The sequence below is a fragment of the Lonchura striata genome, chromosome 19 (genome assembly GCF_050655825.1).
Source record: "Lonchura striata isolate lonStrDom1 chromosome 19, ASM5065582v1, whole genome shotgun sequence".
Lineage (NCBI taxonomy): Eukaryota > Metazoa > Chordata > Aves > Passeriformes > Estrildidae > Lonchura > Lonchura striata.
Window position 1 is genome coordinate 2,124,802 of NC_140721.1, and position 24,362 is coordinate 2,149,163.

Sequence of the window (24,362 nt, forward strand, 5' to 3'; positions counted from 1 at the left end):
AACTTTTACTCATTCTGTAACAATGAAATAGAAGTTTCTTCTTTTAAAAAATACACCTTTAATCTGTACAAAGGGTTCTTTGTCTAAACACAGCCCAGAGCGAAGTGAAATGCAGAGTTCCTGTTCCTTCAGCTGTGGAGGTGTGTGGAGAACAGCGGTGTCCTGGTGTTCACTTTCCACATCTTTTCAAACCCAAACAGAGCTGTTTGCTCATCCTGTGATCAAAGGATGCTCGCTTGCATCTCTGGGTTCTTTCAGAGGCCTGGGCAATTATCTTGTGTTCATAGCTGAACACACAGCACTCAGAACTACACCAGCTGCTTCAGGGCAGAGCTCGCTGCATTTGTTATCGACAACAGGCAATGAGAACTGCCTCTCATTAATCCACTGGTGAGCAGCCTGCAGAATCCCAGAAGCATTTTGGTTGGAAAGGAACTCTGAGACCATCAAGCCAAACCTGTGACTGATCCACACTCTGTGAACCAGCCCAGAGCACTGAGTGCCACATCCAGACCTTCCTCGGACACCTTCCAGTGCCTGACCACTTCCCATGGAGAAATTCCTCCTGATGTCCAACCTGGACCTTCCTCGGACACCTTCCAGTGCCTGACCACTTCCCATGGAGAAATTCCTCCTGATGTCCAACCTGGACCTCCCCTGGCGCAGCCTGAGGCCATGTCCTCTTTGTGTCACTTGCTGCCTGGGAGAAGAGACTAAAGCCACCTGCTACCGCCTCTAAGTTACTCCTCAGAGTTTCAGAAGCAGGAGAAGTCCCAGGATGAGGAGCTGGCCTTGGTGAGAGGGCAGCTCTCACTCGGGTGCACACCATCCCTGGGCTCGCTGCTGTTGTGGCAGCCACGCTGCAGCCCTGGAACTGGCACCACCAGCCCGCGTGGAGCTCGCCCACCAGACCTCCCACGTCCTCCCTGCTTCACCCGGTGCAGCTGGCACCTGGTGCCCTGTGCTTGTCCAGACACAGCTCTGCCTGTCACACCCAATCCGTTCTGAATCACACCGACAGGCTTGTGCTCACAGGCAGAACTCGCTGCAGGTCCTGGGCTTTAAACATTTCAAAAATAAATATCCATTAGTAAGTTTGCATAAATGAATAGTGCCAGTTGGTTCACGAGGGAGACCTTTCTTGTCTAGGAAGTGTTTCAAAAGAAACACATCCACCAGTTACCAGAAAACTCTGCTATAAACTGACAACTGTTTCTAAGAGGTTGTTGCCAGTTCTTGCATCTGTCCCCAGGATAATACAGGCTGGTTTGCTTTAATTCTCAAGACTACATGGCTTTAAGTTGGAAGAAAACAAGAATGAACCCAGCGTGGCCACAGCCTGTAATCCTCAGACTTCACCTTTCTGCTGGCCAGGGGCTTGGAGAACTTAATAAATTTATGTCTCTTCCACAGCATGTCTGTCTTAAAGAATCTGATTTAGAGGCTTATTCTCCAAAGGTCTGATGATTCATCACTTGTGATAGACAAGGGGAAATATGAAATATGGCCCATGTGTACTGCTGTAACTCCACTGACACCGGACATCTATCATCAACTACCATTGGAATTCTACTCCTAAAGTATTTATATCCCATTATTGAATTCCTCACAATCTTTAAGTGTATTTCTCTTCCCAACAACTTTATGAGGACAGGAAGAACTGTCACAGTCAGGAAAGGGAACACAGAGGGTGCTCTGCTCTGGCCTTGCAAGGAAGACTTGCAAGGAGAAACTGAGCAGTTCCCTTCTCAAGCCATTGCCAGAACCCTGACCCTGTACAGCCTGTTTGTTTGCTAATAAAAATTAATACCAAATGTCCCCACTTGGAGACATCTCAGCTGGCAAAATACAGTATTCAATGTGCTGGTCTGCAGGTTGGAGCTGAATTCATTTGGTATCTCTGTATTTTCTTATGAAGTGTGGTTCTTATTATCTGCACCACAACCTCCAATAACTGCTTTATGAATTCATCTGCAGCTGAGTTTATCCTTCAGAGCATCACACTTTATCTCAGGTCTTCATTTATATTCATCAGTGGGGACGGAAGTAAAATTTAGCTTTAATTCGAAGGCTAATTTAGGTTTCAGTGTATGATTAACATTCCACAATTACTACCATCAAAGTCAAGCATATGTATAAGTCTCTGCAGGACTGGGGCCAAAATATTTTCAAGTATCCACTTATTCAATACATTTTATATGAAGAATTATTCTTATCTATTACTTATGCAAGGGCCTTTACTAGGTAAATCTTGACACAGCTAGGCCTCTCTCTCCATATAATTACTCATCTTCTTACTTTTCATCTGGTTTCTGCTCTACCTAGTTATCTAATTCATTTGGTATGAGCACAGTTCACTAACTGTAAATGCAATTTACTCTCAGGAGCAGCAGGAATATTCAGCAATCTCCAAACCCAAGTTTTCAGGATAACATGCAACAACTCCCAACAGGTAAGATCATTGACTGTATAATTTGGTAAAATGAACCATTAAAGAGTAATCCACACTAAATAATAAAAAGCTCTGCTAAATTATACATTATTGCAACACATCCAGGAAAAATACTAATTTTTCCATTAAATACCATCATTCAACTGCAGCAAACAAAGTCCAGCTAGTCCAGTCAGCCAAAGTGGGCTCACCAAAACTTTAATACTATATTTCTGGCATGCAATATATACATAATTAAACAGTTAAAAAACATGTACAAGTGCAGTATGCACAATGTAAAGGCAGCCTTGCTGTGGATTGTGTCTATCAAGATATTCACAGCACCAGTCAGAACATTCGCTAGCAAGAAAAACAGCAATTGATTTTTGTTAATAGCACTAATGAGGCACAGCTGTGACAGCTTGTCCTGCCTTCCCACCGGCACGGCCTGCGTTCCGCGCTTTTTCCCGGAATCAGGGGGCTGCACAACCTCCCAGCAGCAGGGCACGCTGGAGCCCTTGACCAGCAGCTTGGCGAACACCAAGGTGAGGTCAGCGAGCAGGAAGAAGGCCAGCAGCAGCAGGCAGTGGGCGAGCACCCAGGCGCAGAAGGGCAGGTTGGCCAGGCGGCGGGACACGGGCTCCGTGCACGCCTGGCACAGCTGCAGCAGCACCGACAGCAGCAGCACGGCCAGCGCCAGCCCCCCGAGGGCTTCCAGCCAGCCCCTGACCGAGCTCCTGCGCCGCAGCAGCCACAGCCCCACCTGCACGCTCGCCAGGTAGGTGGCCAGGTAGCCAAAGAGGGAGAGCAGCCCTTCCCGGTTGGCATCGAGGAAGCCGAGCCGGGAGCCCCTGCCGTCGCTCCCGTGCAGGATGAACGTCTTCAGAGAGGTAGTGCTGAGGAGGAGCTGGTAAAGCACGGCCACGGCTAGAGCCACCAGCCAAGCCTTATGTTTGGGGAATATGGCTAAAAGCAGAGATGCTGCGAGTCTCACCAGTGCCAAGGTAAAGAAGAAGTTCCAGTGCACCCCGTACTCCGAGGTGTGCTCGTGGTACTCGATGGATTTAACACTCAGCAGCCGCCCAACGCCGAGGGAAATCAGCGGCCACACGGAGAACACCTGCCTGGCCAGGCCGGAGAATCTGGGCTGTGTCGTGTGAGGCTTCTGCCGAACCTCAGGGCAAACGAGAGCGTTTCCAAAGATGAAGGCTCCCACCCCCAAATCCATGGCTCCGGTGCCGTAGGTCTCGGCCTTGGCGTATCGCCGGGGATACTGCGGGAAATCCACGGCCAGAATGCTGATGGATGTCAGCACATTGACATAAACACGGAACACAGTTATTGCTGGAATGCACTCGGGGTCCAAGCATGCCTTCTGGAATTCTTTTACAATTTGCCCAAAGGGTACTCTGGCCTCCCGTTTTCTCTGGCTGTATATTTTGGAAAATATTCCGGCACAGAAGGCAGCGAGGATAAGTGGTATGAAAAAGATGACAGGAGACAAGACAGTGCAGGAGAACAGGAGAGGAGACACCAGCACCAAGAAGTCTAGCAGCAGACTGCACTTCCTTGAGCTTACAGGTTTTCCATGGTGCAGGTAGTAGAGGATCAGGAGGAGCCCTCTGCAGAGCAGGCACAGTGGAGGCAGGGACAAGCCTGCAGAAATTTCCAGCAAACTCGTTCCATTCAGGTTGCTGATAAAAGCTTCTTTCAGCTCTTTCTGGGACATTCTTCTTCCTTCCTCTGAAAACACAAAACGTGAACTTGAGGTAGCTGTGTAAAATGGGTCTCCAAACTCCTTAAAAATGAAACTCCTTCCTCTGAAAACACAAAACGTGAACTTGTCTCTGACAGTTCACAAAACCAACATTGATTTCAGAAGTTACTGAATTACTTTTCCATTTAAAGAACACAGAGCAGCACTGGAGCTGGCCTGGGAAGCCAAGGACATGCACAGGCTTGAGGAAGTGCCAGCATTTTTCATCCTGCTGTGTTCCAACAAGATGCTCCGTACATTTTTGAGGGAGATCTCTAAACATCAAATTCTCCTCTGAATATTCAAATGGTGAATAATCTCACAGCTCTGTAGAACATACTTTGCCACATCCTCTGATCCAAATGGCACAGAAATGTAAAAACGTGTCCCTACGCAACACCGTGCTGCCTGATGAGTACAACCAGCACCCCCCAGGTGCCTTTTTACGGCAGCAGCAGCCGCGGGGGATGGAAAAAGCGAGAATTAATCAGGGTTCTGCTCAGCCGCGGGGCGCAGCGGGAGCTTACCGGGAGCGGGGCACGGGCGGCGCCGAGGGCAGCGAGCGGCGGGGCCGCGGCCGGGGGGGACCGGGGCGAGCCGGGGCCGGGTGAAGCGGGGATGGGTAAAGGGGGGCTGGGGTAAAGCGGGGATGGGTAAAGCGGGGCTGGGGCGAAGCGAGGCCGGGTGAAGCGGGGATGGGGCGAAGCCGGGATGGGTAAAGCGGGGCCGGGTGAAGCGGGGATGGGTAAAGCGGGGCTGGGGTAAAGCGGGGATGGGGTGAAGCGGGGCCGGGTAAAGCGGGGCTGGGGTAAAGCGGGGATGGGTAAAGCGGGGCTGGGGTAAAGCGGGGCTGGGGTGAAGCGGGGATGGGTAAAGCGGGGCTGGGACGAAGCGAGGCCGGGTAAAGCGGGGCCGGGTAAAGCGGGGCCGGGTAAAGCGGGGCCGGGGTGAAGCCGGGATGGGTAAAGCGGGGCTGGGGCGAAGCGAGGCCGGGTGAAGCGGGGATGGGGCGAAGCCGGGATGGGTAAAGCGGGGCCGGGTAAAGCGGGGCTGGGTAAAGCGGGGATGAGTAAAGTGGGGCCGGGTAAAGCGGGGCTGGGGTGAAGCGAGGCCGGGTAAAGCGGGGCTGGGGTAAAGCCGGGATGAGTAAAGTGGGGCCGGGTAAAGCGGGGCTGGGGTGAAGCGGGGCCGGGTAAAGCGGGGATGGGTGAAGCGGGGATGGGGTGAAGCGGGGATGGGTAAAGCGGGGCTGGGGCAAAGCGAGGCCGGGTAAAGCCGGGATGAGTAAAGCGGGGCCAGGTAAAGCGGGGCCGGGTAAAGCGGGGCCGGGTAAAGCCGGGCTGGGGCAAAGCCGGGATGGGGCAAAGCCGGGATGGGGTAAAGCCGGGCTCGGTAAAGCACGATCGGGGTGAAGCCGGCCCCGGTAAATCCGGGCTGGAGTAAAGCCGGACCGCGGTAAAGCCGGGCCCGGTAAATCCGGGCTGGGTAAAGCCGGCCCCGAGTGAAGCCGGCCCCGGTAAAGCCGGCCCCGGTAAATCCGGGCCCGGTAAATCCGGGCCGGGTAAAGCCGGCCCCGAGTGAAGCCGGCCCCGAGTGAAGCCGGCCCCGGTAAATCCGGGCTGGGTAAAGCCGGGCCCGGTGAAGCCGGCCCCGAGTGAAGCCGGCCCCGGTGAAGCCGGCCCCGGTAAATCCGGGCCGGGTAAAGCCGGGCCCGGTGAAGCCGGCCCCGAGTGAAGCCGGCCCCGGTAAAGCCGGCCCCGGTAAATCCGGGCCGGGTAAAGCCGGGCCCGGTGAAGCCGGCCCCGGTAAAGCCGGCCCCGGTAAAGCCGGCCCCGGTAAATCCGGGCCGCGTTCCCCGCCCGCACTTTCGCCGCTTCCGCAGCGCCCCGGCCCCGCCCCGGCTCCGCCTCCGCCGCCCGCCCGCCCCGCTCCGCTGCCGGCCCCGGCCCCGCTCCGGGCCCGCCGCCGCGGTAAGTCCCGAGCCCGCCCTGCCCTCCCGGGCTGCCGGCACCGCCGCCGGGCCCGGCCCGGGGACACCGCGCGGCCCGGGGACACCGCGCGGCCCGGGGACACCGCGCGGCCCGGGGACACCGCGCCCGAGCGGTCCCGCCCGGCAGCTGCCGCGGCCCGCGGCGTCCCCGGCGTGTCCCTCGTGTCCCTGTGCTGCCCTTCGTGTCCCTCGTGTCCCTGTGCTGCCCTTCGTGTCCCTCGTGTCCCTCGTGTCCCTGTGCTGCCCTTCGCGTCCCCCGTGTCCCTGTGCTGCCCTTCGTGTCCCTCGTGTCCCCCGTGTCCCTGTGCTGCCCTTCGTGTCCCCCGTGTCCCTCGTGTCCCTGTGCTGCCCTTCGTGTCCCCCGTGTCCCCCGGGATCTGCCGGCACCGGCACAGAATGCGCTGCCGGGAGAGCGGGATGGATCGGACCGGGCTTTGGGGATGGGAGCGCGCCCGGGGACTCCGGGCTGACTCCGTGTGGTGTTTTCATGCCGGGTTAGGAAGGAAATTAGGGATGGAATGGGAATAACAATGGAATAAGAAGAGGAACTGAATAGGAACGGGATAGAGTGGAAAGAACAGAATAGTATAGAATAGAATAGAATAGCATAGAGTAGAACAGAATAGAATGAAAATAGAATAGAATAGAATGAAAATAGAATAGAATAGAATAGAATAGAATAGAATAGAATAGAATAGAATAGAATAGAATAGAATAGAATAGAATGAAAATAGAATAGAATAGAATGAAAATAGAATAGAATAGAATAGAATAGAATAGAATAGAATAGAATAGAATAGAATAGAATAGAATGAAAATAGAATAGAATAGAATAGAATAGAATAGAATAGAATAGAATCAATTAGAGCATAATAGAACAAAATTAGGATAGAATTAGAATAGAATAGAATAGAATAGAATAGAATAGAATAGAATAGAATAGAAACAATTAAGAGTGTAATAGAACAAAATTAGGATAGAATTAGAATAGAATTAGAATAAAAAAGGAATGGAAGTAATGGCAGGTTCAGTTGCAGGAAGGACAGGATTCTTCCTGGCAGTGTGACTGGAACCTCAGCGTTTATCACAGAAATTCAAATGACTCACCTTGGGTTGGCTCCCAGAGATTTTCAAAGGAAACAGGAAGGGGACAACACAAACTTCTCTGAGTCACTCCCCTTCCCAAAGCTCTGGCTTCTCTGGCACTGTCAGACCCTCAGATCTGCTCTGTTTCTCCAAACAGGAGGAGTTTTACAAGTAGTTGTAGGTTTTGCCAATAAAACTTGCTTTATTAAAGAGAAGCAAAGCATTTTATTCCTGATGAAATGGAATATACACGATTCCCTCCAAAAAAGCTTTATTTGCAGGGGCAGCAGCACATAACCATCACTCTGGGTAGGATTTCCAGCTCCAGGGTTACTTGGGCTCCACTGGGATCACTAATTCTGCCTGAAGTCCTCGGGATTTGCTTGTGGAAACCTCTGGAGAATTACATGCCCTGAGTTATTTTTATCTAAATGCCTTTTTATTTTCTTTATTTTCAAGCATTCTCCAGTGTGATTTGAATGAAGTACCCTAAAGTAAAGGCCCTCTCCAGTGTTCCCGTCCACAGGCCTGGACAAGATGCCAAAGCAGGTAAAAAGAAAAGCAGGAATTGTGTGTGCTAATTAAATGTTACTGCCAGGAGAGAATTCTTGGCTTATTTCCATGCAGTCAAGATTAGGTAACTACTAAAGAATATTCATGAATTGACTGGACCTATTTACTGTGGGTTTGAGCTGTGTTAGAGACACCAGGCAGTGATTTTTGTTGTGCCCCGGGCTCTAACAGGGCAGGTGTTCATGCAGGCAGCAAACACATCTTGGGGGTGTTTGCTCAGGAAGATAAATGGACACGAGAGTTGGGATTTCTTGTCAAACATTCTTCTACTTTTGGCTGAGCAATCGTCCCAGCTGAAGTGATGCTGAGCAGGGCAGCAGAACCAGGCCCTTCCTCAGGCCTTGCAGTCTCACAGTGGGTTTGACTTGCCTGGTGGAGCACAGGGAGAAAGGGGAATGGGCAGGAACTCCTCAGGTCCACGCAGTGTTTGCTAATTGTGGTGTCTGTCCTGGGACAGCAGCAAGCTGCTTAATGCTCATGCAGAGGAGAATAACAGAAATCACTTGGATGGCAGTGCTTTACTGCATTGCTAAGCTTTTTTTTTTTTTTCCCTTACTGTGTAAAATTCTGTATCACTGGAAAGGAAGGATTTATGCTGTCTGCAAAAGATAAAAATGCTCCTAAATGAGTACACTATTATAGCTTTTTTTTTTCCTTTTCAGGAACATGCTGAGTGGGGTTTGCAGTGCATTTCCCCTAAATTAATGGGCTCATCTCACATAGTGGGAATGCTGCTAACTAAATTTAGCATTTTCTGTACAAACAAGGTGTAGCTGTTCATTGGTTGGTACAGGTGAGCAGGAATAGCTTGGAGAACTTTCTGTCAAAGAGAAGGAGATCAGAAGAGGAGTGTACAGAGTGCAGAAATCAGGACTGGCATCTTTTCCATTCTTCATTTTCTCTTCTAGCCTCTCTCCAGTAATGGCAAACAGGTCCTGGAATATCTCTTCTGCCTGGTTTTCCATACGACAAGTGTGTCCTTCCAAAGAATGTTGTCAAGGACATGGGAGCCCAGAGGCTGAGATTTGAATATTTTAAGTGATTCACAGGGGACAAAACTTCAGCTAAGGCAGGGCAGCTCTTCCCCCAGCACCATTCCTGTGCCCTGGCTGTGATGTGTGCACTCTGCAGCTTTCACCCTGAAAATGAGAGTCTCTGCTGGGAAAGCTGCATTTGTTTTGGCCTGCAGGGGCTTCCAGCTGTACCTGCAGCCAGCCCTTCCTGCTTCCCTGAGCCCAGGGCACTGCTTGGATTGAGTGCACGACAGGCAGAGGCTTAGAAATGAGCCAGTTGCACGAGCATGGGGGGTGTGTGTGTGCAGAGCTGCAGTGTGAGCCCAAGGCCACCTTCTCTGAGTGCCTTTGCTCACAGCCAGAACCCTTTTCCTGCATCAGAGCAGGAGGAGGCAGCTGGGAGGAGGAGTAGCTGTGACATTCTGAGGTCTGGCTCCTGCTGAGACTGAAATTTGGTGACATGGAAGCAGCAGAAGAGCTAGAGCAGGGGAGGAGGTGAAAGTCCAGCTCTTCACCTTTCACTGGTGCTGATCTGACATCCCCTCCAGGAAAATGGCCAAAGGGAAGATTCTCTCATCCAGAATGACCTCAGTGAATCATTTGAAGAAGAAGTTAGAGCCTTCCTCGGTGATGAAGAGAAACTGCATCTTTTCGACGACCTCACCAAAGTGAATCCAGTGACAACCAGGACAGGTGAGCAGCCAGGGACAGTCTGCTGAGGGATCCCTTACCTTGCTGGCCACTGACACATGGCCACTGCATTCCTGCTCTCACTGCATTAACACCGTGGACACAGGAGTTCTGTATATTATATTAATTACATGTACAATTATGTATATTACACCTACATCAGTCTCTTGATCACCTCGTTCTCTATTAAACCTGATGGGAACACACCTGAGACTCTTGTTACCAACAGGCACAGCAAGGGTCAAACACACTTAGCAAAAGATGCTGACAGAAGGTGTTGCTTTTCAGTTCTGAAATGTCTGCAAGCAAGATACAGAGTCAACCTGTTCTATACAAACGCTGGCTGCAGCCTGGTGGCTTTAAATCCTTTCCAGCCTTTCTCCTGCCTCTACTCACCTGAGCTCATGAGGGAGTACCACGCTGCACTTTGTCCTCAGGTAACCCTTGTGCTTGAGATCTCTGTCCTTCTGTAGAGCCCAGGTGTCCAACTGCTTGCTCTAAACTCATCTGAGCAAAATACTCCCACAGGAGAAACCCCATTTCTAGTGAAATATTAGTTCTGTTCAAAGAGCAGTGCTGTTTTCAGGTGAATGTGAGATGACCTTGGTATCCATTGCTGTTGAACTGTGTGGTTACTGTACTCTTAAATATAAATATTCTCTTTCACTGCCAGGATTTAAAACCTCACATCTTTGCAGTGGCTGAGCAAACCTACAGGAATGTCCAAAAGCAGATGGACCCTGTGAACCAGTCCATCATTGTGAGTGGAGAAAGTGGTGCTGGGAAGGTAAGGAAATGTTTTTCTGTGACATTGCTCTCAAGTTTCGAACTCTGCCAGTGATTTGTAGTGCAGAGTAGTGCAGTGAATGAGCAAAGATGAATTAAAAGCCCCTCTGACACAGCACGTAGCCAATCTGCCCAGCACGACTCTCTTGAAATGTGTGTGAAGCATTAAGTGATTGCTGCAGTTAAACACACTCTGCTTTATATAGCAGCTCTTCAGGTGACATCTGTCATTTCTGGAGGGCTGGGTTTGAATCATTCAGCAGCAGTTCACTGAGTTAATGCCTCAGCCTGGTCTGTCAGGGAGCTCTGTGAGTCTCAGCAAACCCTCTGTAAAGACTTGGAGCAGTGGATTCAGCTCCTGCCCTGGCCCTCCTGTGATGGCCCATCCCTGCTCAGGACCATGCTGAGGAGGGCATTTTAAAGCCCAAGAACAAGGTGATTCAAATGCTGAATGTTAATGCCTCCAAATCCATTCTCATTCATTCCATCCCAAGGCAATAGCTGTTAATTCTGGCTGAGCTTCCAGCTGGTGACACCTCGATGGAAGTGCCATTCAGCAGAGCACTGAAATGTGTGTCTGTGGCACGGAGTTCCCACTGAAGCAGAGCTCTGAACCTGACACAGTTCCTCTCTTTAGCCTCCCCTCCACCTGCACACTGTGTGACATCACTGATAACATGTTAGAAACAAAGAGCTACTGTCAGATCTCTGTCTTGCAGACCTGGACCTCTCGCTGCCTCATGAAGTTCTATGCCTCTGTTGCTGCCTCAGCTATCTCCCCAAAAGGCAATGAAACTGTGGAAAGGATAGAGAAGAGAGTGCTGGATTCCAACCCTGTCATGGAAGCTTTTGGTAAATGTGGCTTTTTTAGCAACAAAGTAAAGGAATGGCCACTGTGGCAATTTCCTTTGTTCCCACACAAGTCTAAGCTTTCTCTTGGTCCTCTCCTTAAAAAAAACTCTTCAAATACTGGAGCTATTTACAGAGTACCCTAAATACCTGTATGTGCTGCATGGCAGAGTGGCACCACTCTGACTGTTCTGTGTCTGCCACTGGCAATTTCACAGGGAATGCCTGCACCCTGCGGAATAACAACAGCAGCAGGTTTGGGAAATACATCCAGCTCCAGCTGGACAGGTAAGAATTACTGTGTAAAACCTTACCTGTTGTCTTGTTCCTTTAAATCTTTATTATCCCGTTCCTTTAAAGCTTATATTCTGAAGTCTGTTATAGAATATTTTATGTCTTTAGAGCATATTTTGGTTTGCTGGCAGCTTAAACTGTTATTATTTTCCTTTTTCTTCTTCTGCAAGCTCTTACCATGATCTTTAAGAGACAGCAAAGGAAAAACAGAGATGTAGTTAAGAACTCTGAATAAAATATGAATAAAACTGAAGGTGAACTGCAAAACATTCACAGTCAGTTGGTCTCAGAACAACATAACCCCTCTTGGATTCTGTGAAGAGGTTTTGTTGAAATCTTTCCTCTTTTTCCCTCTCCAGATTCCATCATCTGACTGGTGCTTCCATCCAGACTTTCCTTCTGGAGAAAACAAGAGTTGCCTATCAGGCCCCCAATGAAAGAAACTTCCATATTTTTTATCAGGTTTGCCTTCAGTTGATTTTGCTGAGCATTTCTGCCACACAGCGGGGATGGAATCACCAGATTTAGCACAGTTGCAACTTTTAATAATTACCAGTTTCCCTGTCTGCCAGGCTTCCAAATTAAATCATCCTCCCAGTATGTTATTCTTCACTGTCTGGGAGCTGTGTAAACACCAAAGGCAGAATTCAATTTTTACCTTGTTTTCTGTCTCAGATCACAAAAGGTGCTACTGCAGAGGAGAGGCTGGAGTGGAACCTTCCAGAAGGGGCTGAGTACCGCTGGCTGCCAAACTCTGAAAGAAACTTAGATGGTAAAGATTAGCTTCACTAACTAATTAATCAATCCATTAATGATGGCTGGAGCTTTAAAGGGAGGCAGGCAGAAATACATCCTGTTCCATCCCCTGGCCAGCCAACAGCAGATGTTTTGCAAAGCCACCTGCATTAATGGGATTCTTTTTAAGTTTCACTTGGCACTAGTAAGTCTTAAAGCTTAAAATCAGTCACCTGGCTTAAAACAGCTGGTTCTGGCCTGGCAAATTTGCATCTTTGTGGCTTTGTTTAGAAATTGTCTTTGTTTTTGCATGTGCTCCACCTGACAGAAAAAAACCAGTGGGTTGGGATTTCCCCAGGCAGCATCCCCGTTCTTCCCCGCTCTCCTCTGACCATCCCAGCTGGATTGGATGTGCTGAGATGTTCTGCTTGCCCCTGTTTGTGTGCTTGGCTTTTCCAAGAGCACTGTTTGGCTTTTCAGAGGACTGCTTCGAGGTGACCAGAGGGGCAATGTTCCACCTGGGCATCGGCCCTGCCACGCAGAGCAACATTTTCAAGGTCAGCCACACCGCAGGGACAGCACGAGGCTGCTGAGGATGTTGGGAATGAGCTCCCGGGGTGGGATTGCTGCTGGGATCAATCCCTGTCACCGTGCAGAGCTGCTGCTCCTCTCTGGAGGGCTCACAGCTGAAGGGTAGATCTGAGCCCAAAGCCTGCACCTCTGATTTTCAGTTTGCCTTCAGGAGCTGCAGCACTGGGGAAGCTCAGAAGTTTGGGATCTGTTGGCTGCCTTTTGTGCAGGAATGTGCAGGAGCTGGCCTGTTCCAGGCTGCAGGAAGGCTCAGGGGAGCTGCCTTGGGGGAAGCTGTCCTGAAAAACTCCCTGGTTGCATTCCAGGTGTTATCAGGCCTTCTGCACCTTGGGAACGTTCAATTCTCTAATCCAGGGGATGAATCTCAGCCTTGTGAACTGGAAGACAAAACCAAAGGTGAGGCAACACAACCATGCCATGCTCCAGAGCCTTGTTAGTTCAGCGCAGATGGCCAAGGGAAAGGATTAGAGAAAGGAAAGAATGGAGAGAATTCTTTCCTTTATTTAATTAGTTAATTTAGATTTACTTATATTTATTTCGTTATTAACATTTCTTAAAATTTATTACATCTACCAAATTTTCACTTGAGTAATTTTAACTATTTTTACTTTTCATTATTAATTCCTTTTAACTACTAATAAGACTAATTACTTTATTAATAATAATTTTGAAAATTAATAAATGTGTTTAAATGGTATTGAATTTATTGCATTTTAAATTATTAAATTGAATTTGTTTAATTTAAATTAATGTAATTTCTTCATTTAATTCAGAAATAATTCCTTATTAAAGAAAATAATTTGAACAATATCTCTCCTGATAAGGGAGATGATCAAGGCCGTGAGCAACCCAAAATTTAGGTGCGTTTTTGTGAGCAAACAAAAACCTAATGCTCCCCTGCCCTGAGAGATAATATCCTTCCTGACAGGTCAGGGCAACTGCAGCATTGCCCAGTGATTTCAGGAGGATTATTGGCAGAACTGTGGCTCTTGTTTGTAATCTTACTCTGCCATCACAGGCCTGGCAGAAATCTGACCCAGAGGGAGAGCAGGGCTTTTCACATGAAAGCTTGGAAGTTTTTGTGATAAAGACCAAAAGGCAGTGACAACAAATCTGTTAAATTGCAGCAGAAATAGAGGTTGTTCCGCTTTTAGGAGGCTTGTGGATCTGGATTTCCTTCAGAACTAAAACTGCCCTGAATAGTGAAGGTTCCTGCTAAAATTTCAACTCAAATTACTTAATATCCAAATAATTTTGACTACAGCTCAGCTGAGAAAGGTCTTAAATGCTTTGTCAGAAAATACTCATTCTTCACTTCCTTTCTATCCCCAAATCCCTGCTTTTTTCCTGGTCCATGACTGTTTGATTTGTCTGTCTGCATTTTGAGGTCCCTACTCAAAAAAGGTGAAAAAGTAACAAAGACACGCCTAGAGAGAAAAACAGCTTTGGTGTGGCCAACTTCAGCTTTTTCTGGTATTCCTTCATTTTAAAGAGAGGACCCAGAATTCTAGGGGCACTCTGCGTCCAAATTAAGAGTCTGGTTTTGGAAAACTCATTCCTAAGTTTGGATAGAAAGATCCAAAATCCACATTTAAGTTGGGGAGCTGATGGAAGTGGCATTTTCCTGCACCATCTCTAGACCTTCCTTACCTCCAGAGGTACAAACACACCAGGTAACCTTCCACTGTTTGTTCTCCTGAACAAGAGTTTGTGAAGAGCACGGGGGATCTGCTCCAGATTCCCACTGAGGAGCTCCTGGAATCTTTAAGGATCCGAACAATCACTGCTGGAAAACAGCAGCAAGTGTTCAAGAAGCCGTGCTCCAGAGCTGAGTGTGAGACCAGGAGGGACTGCCTGGCCAAAGTCATCTATGCCAGGTAAGGATGGGCTAATCCAGGTGACTTTTGGGAGGGAATGGGGAGGCCAGAGGGATTTACGTGCTGCTGTTCCATGGCAGCACATCAGAAATTCCTCTTCCTTCCAAGTGACACTGATGGAAGCAGCAGGAAAAGAAGCAATTCTGATTATTGCAAGCTAGCAGCTTCCAGCTAATCCCATTGTTGCTGTCTGCAGGTTGTTTGAGTGGCTGGTTTTGGTCATCAATGAAAACATCTACACTGATCCCTCAGTGTGGACCAGCTTCATAGGTATGGATATCCCACCCTGGTTTAACTCAGGGGCCACAGCCCTCCAAGCTGCTCCTAAACTAAATCTCCTTGTCCTCCCACATTCTTCCAGGTTTGCTGGATGTTTATGGGTTTGAAGCCTTCCCTGAAAACAACTTGGAGCAGCTCTGCATTAATTATGCCAATGAGAAACTGCAGCAGCACTTTGTAGCTCACTACCTGAAGGCACAGCAGGTAATACCCCAAACTGAGGATCAAATCTTCCATATCTGATTTAAACCAGCATCTTTTTGTCACTTTAATTGCATTGCTGTGCCCATGGTCAGGTGGAAGCTTCAGTCAGCAATGCCACAGAAAGCAGTGGGAAGGAGCAGTGGCTTTGTAAAGAGGGGAGTGTGGGGCAGTTGGAATGACACAGCTTTGTCCCCTGGGGACTGGAAATCTGTTCCCAGCCCCACTGGATCTCTGCCTGTCAGACTGTTTGCTTTTCCTCAAAGAGCTGAACACTTGAGACTAAATTCTTGGGGTAAGTGCAGCCTGAATTGAGATTCTCTTGGAAGTTTCTGCTTTCAGCCATGAAGCATAAAGCCCCTAAAGAGTGGATCTTCTAGGCTGAGCTTGGTGTGAGGGCAGAGCCCACCAGAACCCTGTCACCCACACCTGAGCACGTGGGACCTGTGGAGGCCTCCAGCCACAGGGGCACAGCTCCCTGCACCCAGCCACGCTGGTGCCTTTAAAAAAGCCCCAGCGTGCTCCAGCTTTTATCTTGAGTGAGGAGAGACATAGATGCTGTTGTTTCACAGCAGAAAAGGTTTTTTTGCCCTGTGCAGTCCCTCACTGGTCACACACTGCTAATTCCAGCTCTCATCTGAGTGCCCTGCAAGGTGCAGAGTCCCTGCCAGGGCTGCTGCTCTGCCCCTCCCCACTGCAGATCCATTACCAAAATGCTCTTTGCCATTAACTGGAATCAGGGAAATTCTTTTCTTTATGGCAGCAGTGTGCTGGCACCTCCTGCCTCACAGCAGGGCTCTGTCAATTTATTCAGGAGTCAAGGATTTCTTTGACTGCTGTTTGTGCTTTGCCATTGCCAGGCTGCTTTCCCTGCCTGCCCTGGTCAGCATGCCAGGGGTTAATGGTCAGAGAAGATGGAAAATAAGTTCAAGCACACAATTGCTTTGCTTGAAACAGCTCCATGACCTCTGTTTATAGCACCCCTCCCACTCACTGCCTGCCCTCTTACCTCTGGATCTGGCTGTCCCCCAAACCACTTAAATGCCATTAGTGGCTGTGCTGAGCAAGCTTTTGGCAGGAGGCTTTTCAAATAACTGCCCAGAGCTTGTGCTTGTTAAACACTGCTGACAGTTTGTCCTGTAATTCAGCATAAATATTGTACCAATTATTCCAGCCAGTATCTCCCTGTACTTCCTTGCAGATCAGGCTTTGCTTTAAATGGAGCTCAGTCAGTAAAGCCTGGCACACAAAGGTTGGGCTGGGGCAGTGTCCCAGTCCAGGGAAGGAGTTCTGCTTGTTCCTTGTCCTTCAGGGAAAATCTCAGCACAGCCAGGAGAGGCTTTGTGTGACTGTGGCCTTTGTTTGCTCTCTAAAGCAGCCTTGCAGCACACTCTGATAAATCCATGGGGTTCCCAAATCCTCTGATAAATTGCTCCAGTGGGTTCTGATCCACACCCAGAAGCTACCTGGGCTACAATACCTTCACATGGGTTGTTTTTTTTTTCTCAAGCTTGGTGTTGATCTGGGATTAACTCCTCAAACAGGACCTGGATCAGCTGCCCAAGGCTCAGAGTCCTGAGCTCTGGTGCCCTCTGCTGCAGAATAACCCCTTCCCTCTTCCTTCAGGAAGAATATGCAGCTGAAGGCCTGCAGTGGTCATTCATAAACTACCAGGATAACCAGAACTGCCTTGATCTGATAGAGGGAAATCCTCTCAGCATTTTTTCCTTGCTGAATGAGGTAAGCGTGATCATTTCTTGCGCCCAGTTTCCTGCCTTTGTCCCACACCACCACAGAAAACACAAACAGTAAATTCATAGAAAACCTGCCAGCTATAAAATTTCTGCAGGGCTTCAGCTTCACAAAATCATGCCACTGCTTCTTTCTGCTCCAAGTTGTCTTTTTCCCTCTGATCCTGGATGTTCTGATTCAAACATGAACCCTCAATTACTTCTTTCCCCCCTTTCCTTCCCAATATTTCAGGCCTTGCATACTCAAAGCATCTCTAAAGGTAAAATTGCTATGATTTGAATTTTAAACGTTGTAGCTTTTAGAGTCATTTCTCTGGGACAAAGAAGAGATGCTGCAGTTGTGTGTCCTTTGCAGGAGTGTCGTCTGAACAGAGCCTCCAACACTGACCTGTTCCAGACCAGGATTGAGAAAGCCTTGTCCAGTAATCAGTGTTTAAGTCGAGATAAGTTTAGTAAGAAGCCCAACTTTATCATTTCACATTATGCTGGCAAAGTCTGCTACCAGCTGGCAGCAATGGTGGAGAAAAATAAGGTAGGTGTTTGCAGAAAGAGCTGTTTAAAAAAACCTTAAAAGCATCTTACAGACCTGAAGTGATTTAAGTCAAGTAGATATATTCAGTGCTGGGTACTGGACATAACTTGCTTCAGCCCTTGTAAACCTGGGTGATGCCCTTGGTGTGATTCTCTGAATCACCACTGGCACGAGCGGATGCTTTCTTACACCTTGAACCATCACCAAATTAGGGCTTCTTCCACTCCTGGGGGATGCAGAATTGTTAATGGCATCAGGGCATTTTTATAACTACAAATACAGCACTTAATTCCCAAAAAAATTCAGATAAATTTATGAGCAACAAGAGCGTAGGCTTAACTGCTGAAAGTGCTCAAAGTACTCAAATTTTGGCCATCAGGGAATGACTGATATGTGAAATAGCTTGCAGAGAGCAGGGTCCCTTCTCAGCTCTGACATCCCCAGCAATAAAACACCATGTCTTAATTCAAATGAATATTTCTAATGTCTGCTGCAGTCTGTCCTTCAGGGATTAAACCACCCCTGCAAGTTGGAGCTCACTTAGGCTGTGTAACAACAGCAGTGATGGGAGCAGTTGTACATTTGACTGGATTTACTGAATGTTCAACCAAACATTGTTTTCTGTCCCTAAATCTGACTATGAATGAATGCACATCATCAGATTTGAAACTGCAGCTGTGGTCACATCAAATTTCCATCAGAAATACTGTTCTACCTCTGTATGTGGAATACTTAGTTATTTTCAGAGGTGCAGGTGCCTGCCAGGTCCAGGTACTGACAGGTCATGTCTGTTTGCAGGATGCTGTTCCACCAGAGCTGGTCCACGTTTTGCAGAAGTCAAAGGACCCTTTGCTTCAAAAATTATTTCCTGTGACAGAAAAGAACCAAAATAACACCAAAACCCAGAACAGAGCAGCTGTGGTTACAGTGGTGTCCAAGTTCAAGGTACATCCTATTCAGCTTTCTGCTGTAATTTTGGGAACTTCCTGGATTTACCATCAACGATTTGATGAAATGCATCCACAGAGTGGATTTTTTGCTCAGGGGAAGTGCTCTAACACTGAGTCTGTAGAGCCATCCTTGCCAAGAGCAGCTTCCTGGGGTGGATGGAGATCCCTGAGGAGGAGGAGGAGCCCTGCTGAGCCCTGTGTTTGTTCCTGCAGAGCTCCCTGGAGCATCTGATGGAGATTTTGAGCAGAACCACACCCCACTACATCCGCTGCATCAAGCCCAACGCTGACTGCAAGGCCATGACTTTCAGGAGAGAAGAGGTAACTCTTCCAAAGCCTCTCCCCAGGGCTTTGCATTGGCTTTCTCAGCATCTTGAGTCACTCACAAAGCTCTTTCCACAGCACATTTTGGAGCAGCTCTTCCTCCTGTGAGATAGGCACCCTTTCAGAGTCCCTGAGGTGCTTGTCCAAAACGGCAGCTCCTCCAGCTGCACCTTGCTCATTGCTGGGGGGATTTGGGCTGCTGCCCTCCCAGCCCTTCAGACAGGTGGAGGTGATCTGAGCAGCCCTGGGCACACAAACACCTTCAAAACAGAACTCTGCTCGCTCCTGCAGTCCAGGAAGCTGAGAAGTTTTGGGAGCAGAGCAGCAGATGCTCAAGCTGTAACTAGAGAACCTCATCTGGTGGGCAACCAGGCTTTAAACACCCATGGAATCTGCTGAGAGTGCAAATACCAGCACTGAGCCTGGAAATGCCAACACTGGCTTTTCACACCCTGCTGGCTTTGGATGCCCAGGACAGGGCACACAAGGAGCAGCTTCCACAAAAATCAGCTAAATAAATAAATTTAAGCAATAAATTGCCTAAACCAAACTCAATTTGTGCCTCAGGTTCTCAGCCAGCTCCAGGCCTGTGGAATAGTGGAAGCCATCAGCATCAGTGCAGCAGGTTTCCCAGTCAGGTAAGTCCAGCTTCTTCAGCATAATCCATTTCTATAGCAATTAGTGGCATTTAGTTATTCAGAAGAGCATATAAGCAGGGAGCCCAAGTATTTTGCACCATCAGCATATCCAAGCACAATTCCTGCCCTGGCTTTGCTACTGGTGCTGGGAAATCTGAATTTCTTCACAAGTCCTGTACTTTCTGGCCTGTTTGACCATTTAGGCATCAGTCTGTTTGCATCCCCTGCACTGGATCCACAAAGCCATTCTGGAATTTTTCCCCTTCAGGGGATGAGTTATTTACCATACAGCAAAAGGATCAGTTTTTTACAGTAATGGTTCTTGCCTGGAATTCACTGCACATTTGTCTCCCAGGATCCCTTTCCAAAGTTTCACTGAGCGTTACAAGCTACTGAGAAAATCCTGGGGCTCCAGTAAAAAAAGAGTGTGGAGTAAAAGCAGCTCTCATCCTGCTGAGAAAAAAGGTAAGTTTCTTCAGGTAATCCCCGTGCCATCAAGTAAAATTGTCACTGCACCCATTTGGTATCACACAGATCAGGCAATTACTGTATTCACCACTATTCTCAAAATACTTCTTTAACCTATCACCAACCTGTGTTTCTAATTTGCTTAACACTTGAAATCTTACCCCTCACTGCTGGTTTTCTGTGTTCCTTCTGGGTGGAACAATCACTGCAGTGGTGTCTGGGGTTCCCCTTGCCCAATATAATTTGATTTAGAGTTGATTCTTTACTAGACTTGAAAACCACTTACTTTTTGCTTTATCTTCCTTCTCCTTCCTTTCTTTTCCTCTCCCCTTGTTTCCTTGCTGAATCACTGACCTTCCAGCTTACCTGGACTCTGCTGCTTCTTCCACCTTTTGCAAACTTCTCTTTCTCTAAGCAAGAGTGAGGATGGACTTTAACAAACACAATGCAGCCCACAGGTAAAGCCTTTGCAATGAACTCCTGAAAGGAGGAGCTCATCAGGTGGTTACATTTAATTCTGAAGGTTGCTGCAGCCCCTTTCTGTGCCCCAGATGAATCCCCTCATCACCCAGTGGGTCAGTTCAATAAACAGCAGCTGTGGGAAGCAGGACCAGCCTGTTCAGATAAATAAAATTGGTGGAAATCTCTTCACCCTGTGGAAATGGGGTGAAGTAAGGAAGTGCAGGCTGGAAAATTACTTACACACTGAATCTTTCCCCCTCAATTGCAAACCCATTAACTGCAAAGCCTCTTTGTGATGGCTTTTTAGTTCTTTTTATCTTGAGGGGGTAATAAGCTGCAAACAAAGCAAAACAATTGCCCAAACAAGAGGATAAGCTTTGGTTCCCTTATCAGCCCAGCCCCATGGACGCCATCAGAGCCACCAGATGTCTTCCTGTAAGCAAGAATTGCTTCTATTTGTTTTCAGGACCTTAAAATGCTCTCATCTCCTTAGAAATATTTATAGCAGAAAAGCAAACAGTATCCAGGATGGAATGATGCATCCAGCCCTGTACATGCAGGAACTCTTTCAACAATCTCTTGTTCCAGGTCTGAATTAAGTCTGTCTCTATTTCCAAAGAGATTCATCTGGCTGACCTGTTTGTAAGAAATTGTGCACTGTGTCCCAGAAATGGCTTTAATAACCTGTAATTGCTGCCATAAGTTCCTGCTCAGTACAGGACCCCATAGCTGCTCCCAGTGCCCTGTGACAGCTGTACAATTGTGTAGAATTTGTCTTCCCTTCCTGTACTTTTCAGCACATTAAGGCTACAATTCCCTGCCTTTTGTTCTTTGCTCCCACAGCTTTGAGTTTTGAGTATTTAATGTGATTTTCTTATCTGCTCAGTCTATTCCTAATGGCATTGCTGCTGCTTTCTCGTGCATCCGTGTGGGATGGGAGAACACCTGAGCCCTCCCTGTTTTGGTCTAGATCCATCCCAAGTGACAATTTTACCTGTGGAGAACAGAGGTGATAAGAGATGAGAAGGCAGCCCCCAGCCACAGCCCAGTTCCAACAGCCCCACTGCTTTTCTGCTTGCTGGCACCTGGTGGGATCTGAGATGAAGCTCTCAGCCATCTCCTCCTCCCCTCTTGCTGTTTCCCCTCTAAATGGCCAAGAGATCTCAGTGCAAAGACAATGCCCTGGCCCCCATTTGCAAATGTTGTGGTGCCTTCTCCTCAGTGTTTCATTCCAGGTGATGACAAAGCACCACGTGCTGCTGTGCTGGAGATCCTTCAGGATGCTGTCAGGGGACAAACCCCTGCTCAGGGAGCAGGGAATGGAGCAGGAGCCCCCTCAGTCTACTGTGGCAAAACCAAAGTGTTCCTGGCCACTTCCCTGGTAAGTGCTGTTCCTTGGCTGATGCCTCTGGAGTGCTCCTGCCTCGGGGACATTCTGGCACAGAGGCAAAACTCCTGCCAAGCCAGAGTGAGCAGAACTGGGCATTTTCCATCCAATTATCAAACTCAATCAAGCACCCCTCAGAATCCAGCTCTGCAAAGCACTTTGTGTAATGGCCTCTGTGTTGGACAAGGAGCTGCACTTGTGTCAGAATTCCAGTAAAGGTGGCAGCTTTCCTGAGCTCCACGTGAGCTCCAGCAGGCCTTGGGAAAGAGAGGAAGGAGTCACAGGCACTTCTGCCAAGCTTGCAGGATGCAGCCCCTTCTGTGGAGCTGGGTATGAACCTGCTGCTGCTGGGACTTTGGGAGGCTGCCCTTTCCTCCCCAAGAATTTCCACTTTCATTTCCATTTTCATTTCCCTGTTAGCTGAAAGGCACTAATGAAGTGCTGTCGCTTCTCAAACCTAATCCAGCAGTCATAGGACACTGGAATGAGGCTGAGGTGCCCTGGCAAACACCAAGGGGCTGTAAAAGAGGGAAGAGTTGTGAGCACAAGTCCATCCCTAACTCCAGGCTCCTGTTCCCCACTGCAGCTGGAGCTCCTGGAAGCCAGGAGAGCAGAGGTGTTAAATGAGAAGGCATTTTGCATCCAGTGCTGCTGGAGAAGATTTAAAGAGAAGAAAACAGCAAAGGAGAAACGCTCTGCAACTCTCATCCAAGCAGGTGACTTGTGGGGTGGGGATGACATAACAGAGCAAGGGACATTGCCAGTTACTCTGGGGGACTCCAGTGGCACGAGTGGCTGAGTGCCATCTCTCCCAGCGTGTGCAAGAGCTGCTGAGATCCTCTGCACTCAGGTTTCTCTTGTTCAACCCTCAGCTGTTCGCTCCTGGCTGGCCAAGAGTCGCTTCCAGAGGCTGCGCAGGGCTGCCCGTGCCATCCAGCGGGGCTGGAGGAGGTGGAAGGTGAGTGTGGGGACAGGACAGCACTGAAAAGGAGCATGAGGCCTCTCAGGGCAATAACTGAGAACTATAAACCCAGTGCTCCAGAAAACTCTTCTCCAGCTGAAGGGCAGAAAACTCTTCTCCAGCTGAAGGGCAGATGCCAGTCCTGTACAGCTGCTCTGGCTCATCCTGCAGAACAAACTCATTCCCTACCTGCAGGGAAATTGGGGTGTGCTGCCCTTCCAGCCTCCCTCTCTGACAGGCTCAGTTTTGCAGTCCAGCTTGTGCCCAGGACGTTCTCAATGTTGTCCTTGTGTCTTTTGCAGGCAGAAGCGGCGGCGCTGGCAGCAGCGGAGCTGGACGAGGGGGAAGGAGAGGAGTTCCCAGCCCCTGGAGCTGCCCTGGCCGAAGCTGCCAGAGCCCTGGGCACAGCGTGGCCGCTGCAGGCAGCCGTGCAGTGCTGGCCCCTGGGCCTGGTGCTGGCTGCTGGCCCTGGCAGTGCCATGGGACGGGCGCTGCCGCTGCTGCGCTGCCTCGGGGCGCTGCGGGAGCGCCCCAGGGCACACCCGGGCTGTGGCATCGCCTCCATCAGAGCCCTCCCACAGGTACCCACCCCTCCCTCCTGCTGCAGCTCGGCCACAGGCTGGGACAGCATTTCCCACTGGCTGGCACTGCCTTCCATCACAAACTGCACTTGCAGAGCACCCCCGGCTCTGGGGGGGGACGTTTCTGTGTTTGCAGTTCCTGCACACACAACTTGATGCAAACACAGAAACTCTGCCAGGTGCAGTGCTGAGCACTCCCACCTCCAGAGTCTGAGCTGATCTCAGTGCAGTTCACAGTTCTGGTAGTTTCTGTAGTGGCCATTTCTCCTAAATCCATTTGTGGGGACTCTCTGGAGGAGTTCCTCTGTCCTCATCCACACTCCAGATCTCAATGTGAGTAACAAAGTCAGCTGCACACCTGGCTGAACACTGTCCCCCTCTTGTCCCTGCAGGGCTCTGTCAGGTTCCACTGCAGGAGGTCCCCCCTGCATTTTGCCAACGTCAGGCCCCACACAGAGGTGTTCTCCATCTCGGGACTCAACCAGATCCTGCTGGACAGACAGGAACTCCTGCCCACATAGCTCTGCCCCTGGCCTTGGCCTCCAGGAGGGCTCTCTGCAAGCTGCTGCTTCCAAATCACTCAACATCCACTTCTGCTGCTACCTCAGAGCTTCCACAGCGCTGCCATGTACCTACACCGTGATGAAATGGGATAATACACATTATAATAACATTAAATTACATTTCCTGTATGTGGGGGCAGCTCCTGCTCCCTGCCACGTTATAGGAAATATCAACACTATGGGAACAAATCAATTCCAACAGATCAGGTGCTTGAAGCAATGAATACTTGAACTGAATGCTGCTGGCACTGCCTGCAGCAGCCAGAGCGAGAAAATAATGCACATAAATATCCCTGATTCATCCTGACTGACCACGAGTGTCCCCAAGGTGGGGAGGAGCAGCCAGCTGCAGCCCTAGGGGCAGATGTCTCAGGGAAAAGCAAGGCTGGGCTCTTGCTTTTATCTACAGAACCAAAATTTGTGAGTTCTCACAGGTACCAGGTGTCTGCAGAGCTCCCCAGACAGCATCACCCTGCCCAGAGGCTCACCAGGAGTGCTCTGAACCCTCCCCTTGTTGCTTGTGGATCTTGAAAATGTTCAGCTGCTCTGTGTATGTCATTTTAAATAAACTGCTCAATGCCTTGTCAAAGTGTC

The 24,362-nt window shown here is 49.0% G+C and overlaps 2 protein-coding genes across 3 annotated transcripts; one reads left to right on the top strand and one right to left on the bottom strand.

Annotated features, from left to right (window-relative positions):
- Positions 1–1,620: 1,620 nt before the first annotated feature.
- On the bottom strand, positions 1,621–6,035 carry PIGW (phosphatidylinositol glycan anchor biosynthesis class W). 2 transcript variants are annotated; one of them, XM_085557219.1, is made up of 2 exons: positions 4,715–6,035; positions 1,621–4,174 (listed from the first exon to the last, which is right to left on the bottom strand). In XM_085557219.1, exon 2 carries the CDS (start codon positions 4,158–4,160, stop codon positions 2,640–2,642), a length of 1,521 nt encoding a protein of 506 aa, XP_085413345.1. In that variant the 5' UTR covers positions 4,161–4,174; positions 4,715–6,035; the 3' UTR covers positions 1,621–2,639. The 2 variants fall into 2 exon arrangements, with proteins under 2 accessions (XP_085413345.1, XP_085413346.1); XM_085557220.1 differs by lacking the exon at positions 4,715–6,035 and adding an exon at positions 4,528–4,708.
- On the top strand, positions 6,005–24,357 carry MYO19 (myosin XIX). Its single transcript, XM_085557218.1, has 25 exons — positions 6,005–6,157; positions 7,723–7,812; positions 9,398–9,542; positions 9,828–9,976; positions 10,213–10,326; positions 11,045–11,177; positions 11,393–11,462; positions 11,828–11,930; positions 12,144–12,240; positions 12,684–12,760; positions 13,100–13,190; positions 14,500–14,671; positions 14,868–14,941; positions 15,033–15,154; positions 16,778–16,891; positions 17,258–17,434; positions 18,233–18,379; positions 18,598–18,705; positions 19,276–19,346; positions 19,702–19,811; positions 21,512–21,657; positions 22,250–22,379; positions 22,536–22,621; positions 22,927–23,205; positions 23,598–24,357. The coding sequence occupies exons 2-25, from the start codon at positions 7,801–7,803 to the stop codon at positions 23,724–23,726; spliced, it is 2,856 nt and encodes a 951-aa protein (XP_085413344.1). The 5' UTR covers positions 6,005–6,157; positions 7,723–7,800; the 3' UTR covers positions 23,727–24,357.
- Positions 24,358–24,362: the final 5 nt, after the last annotated feature.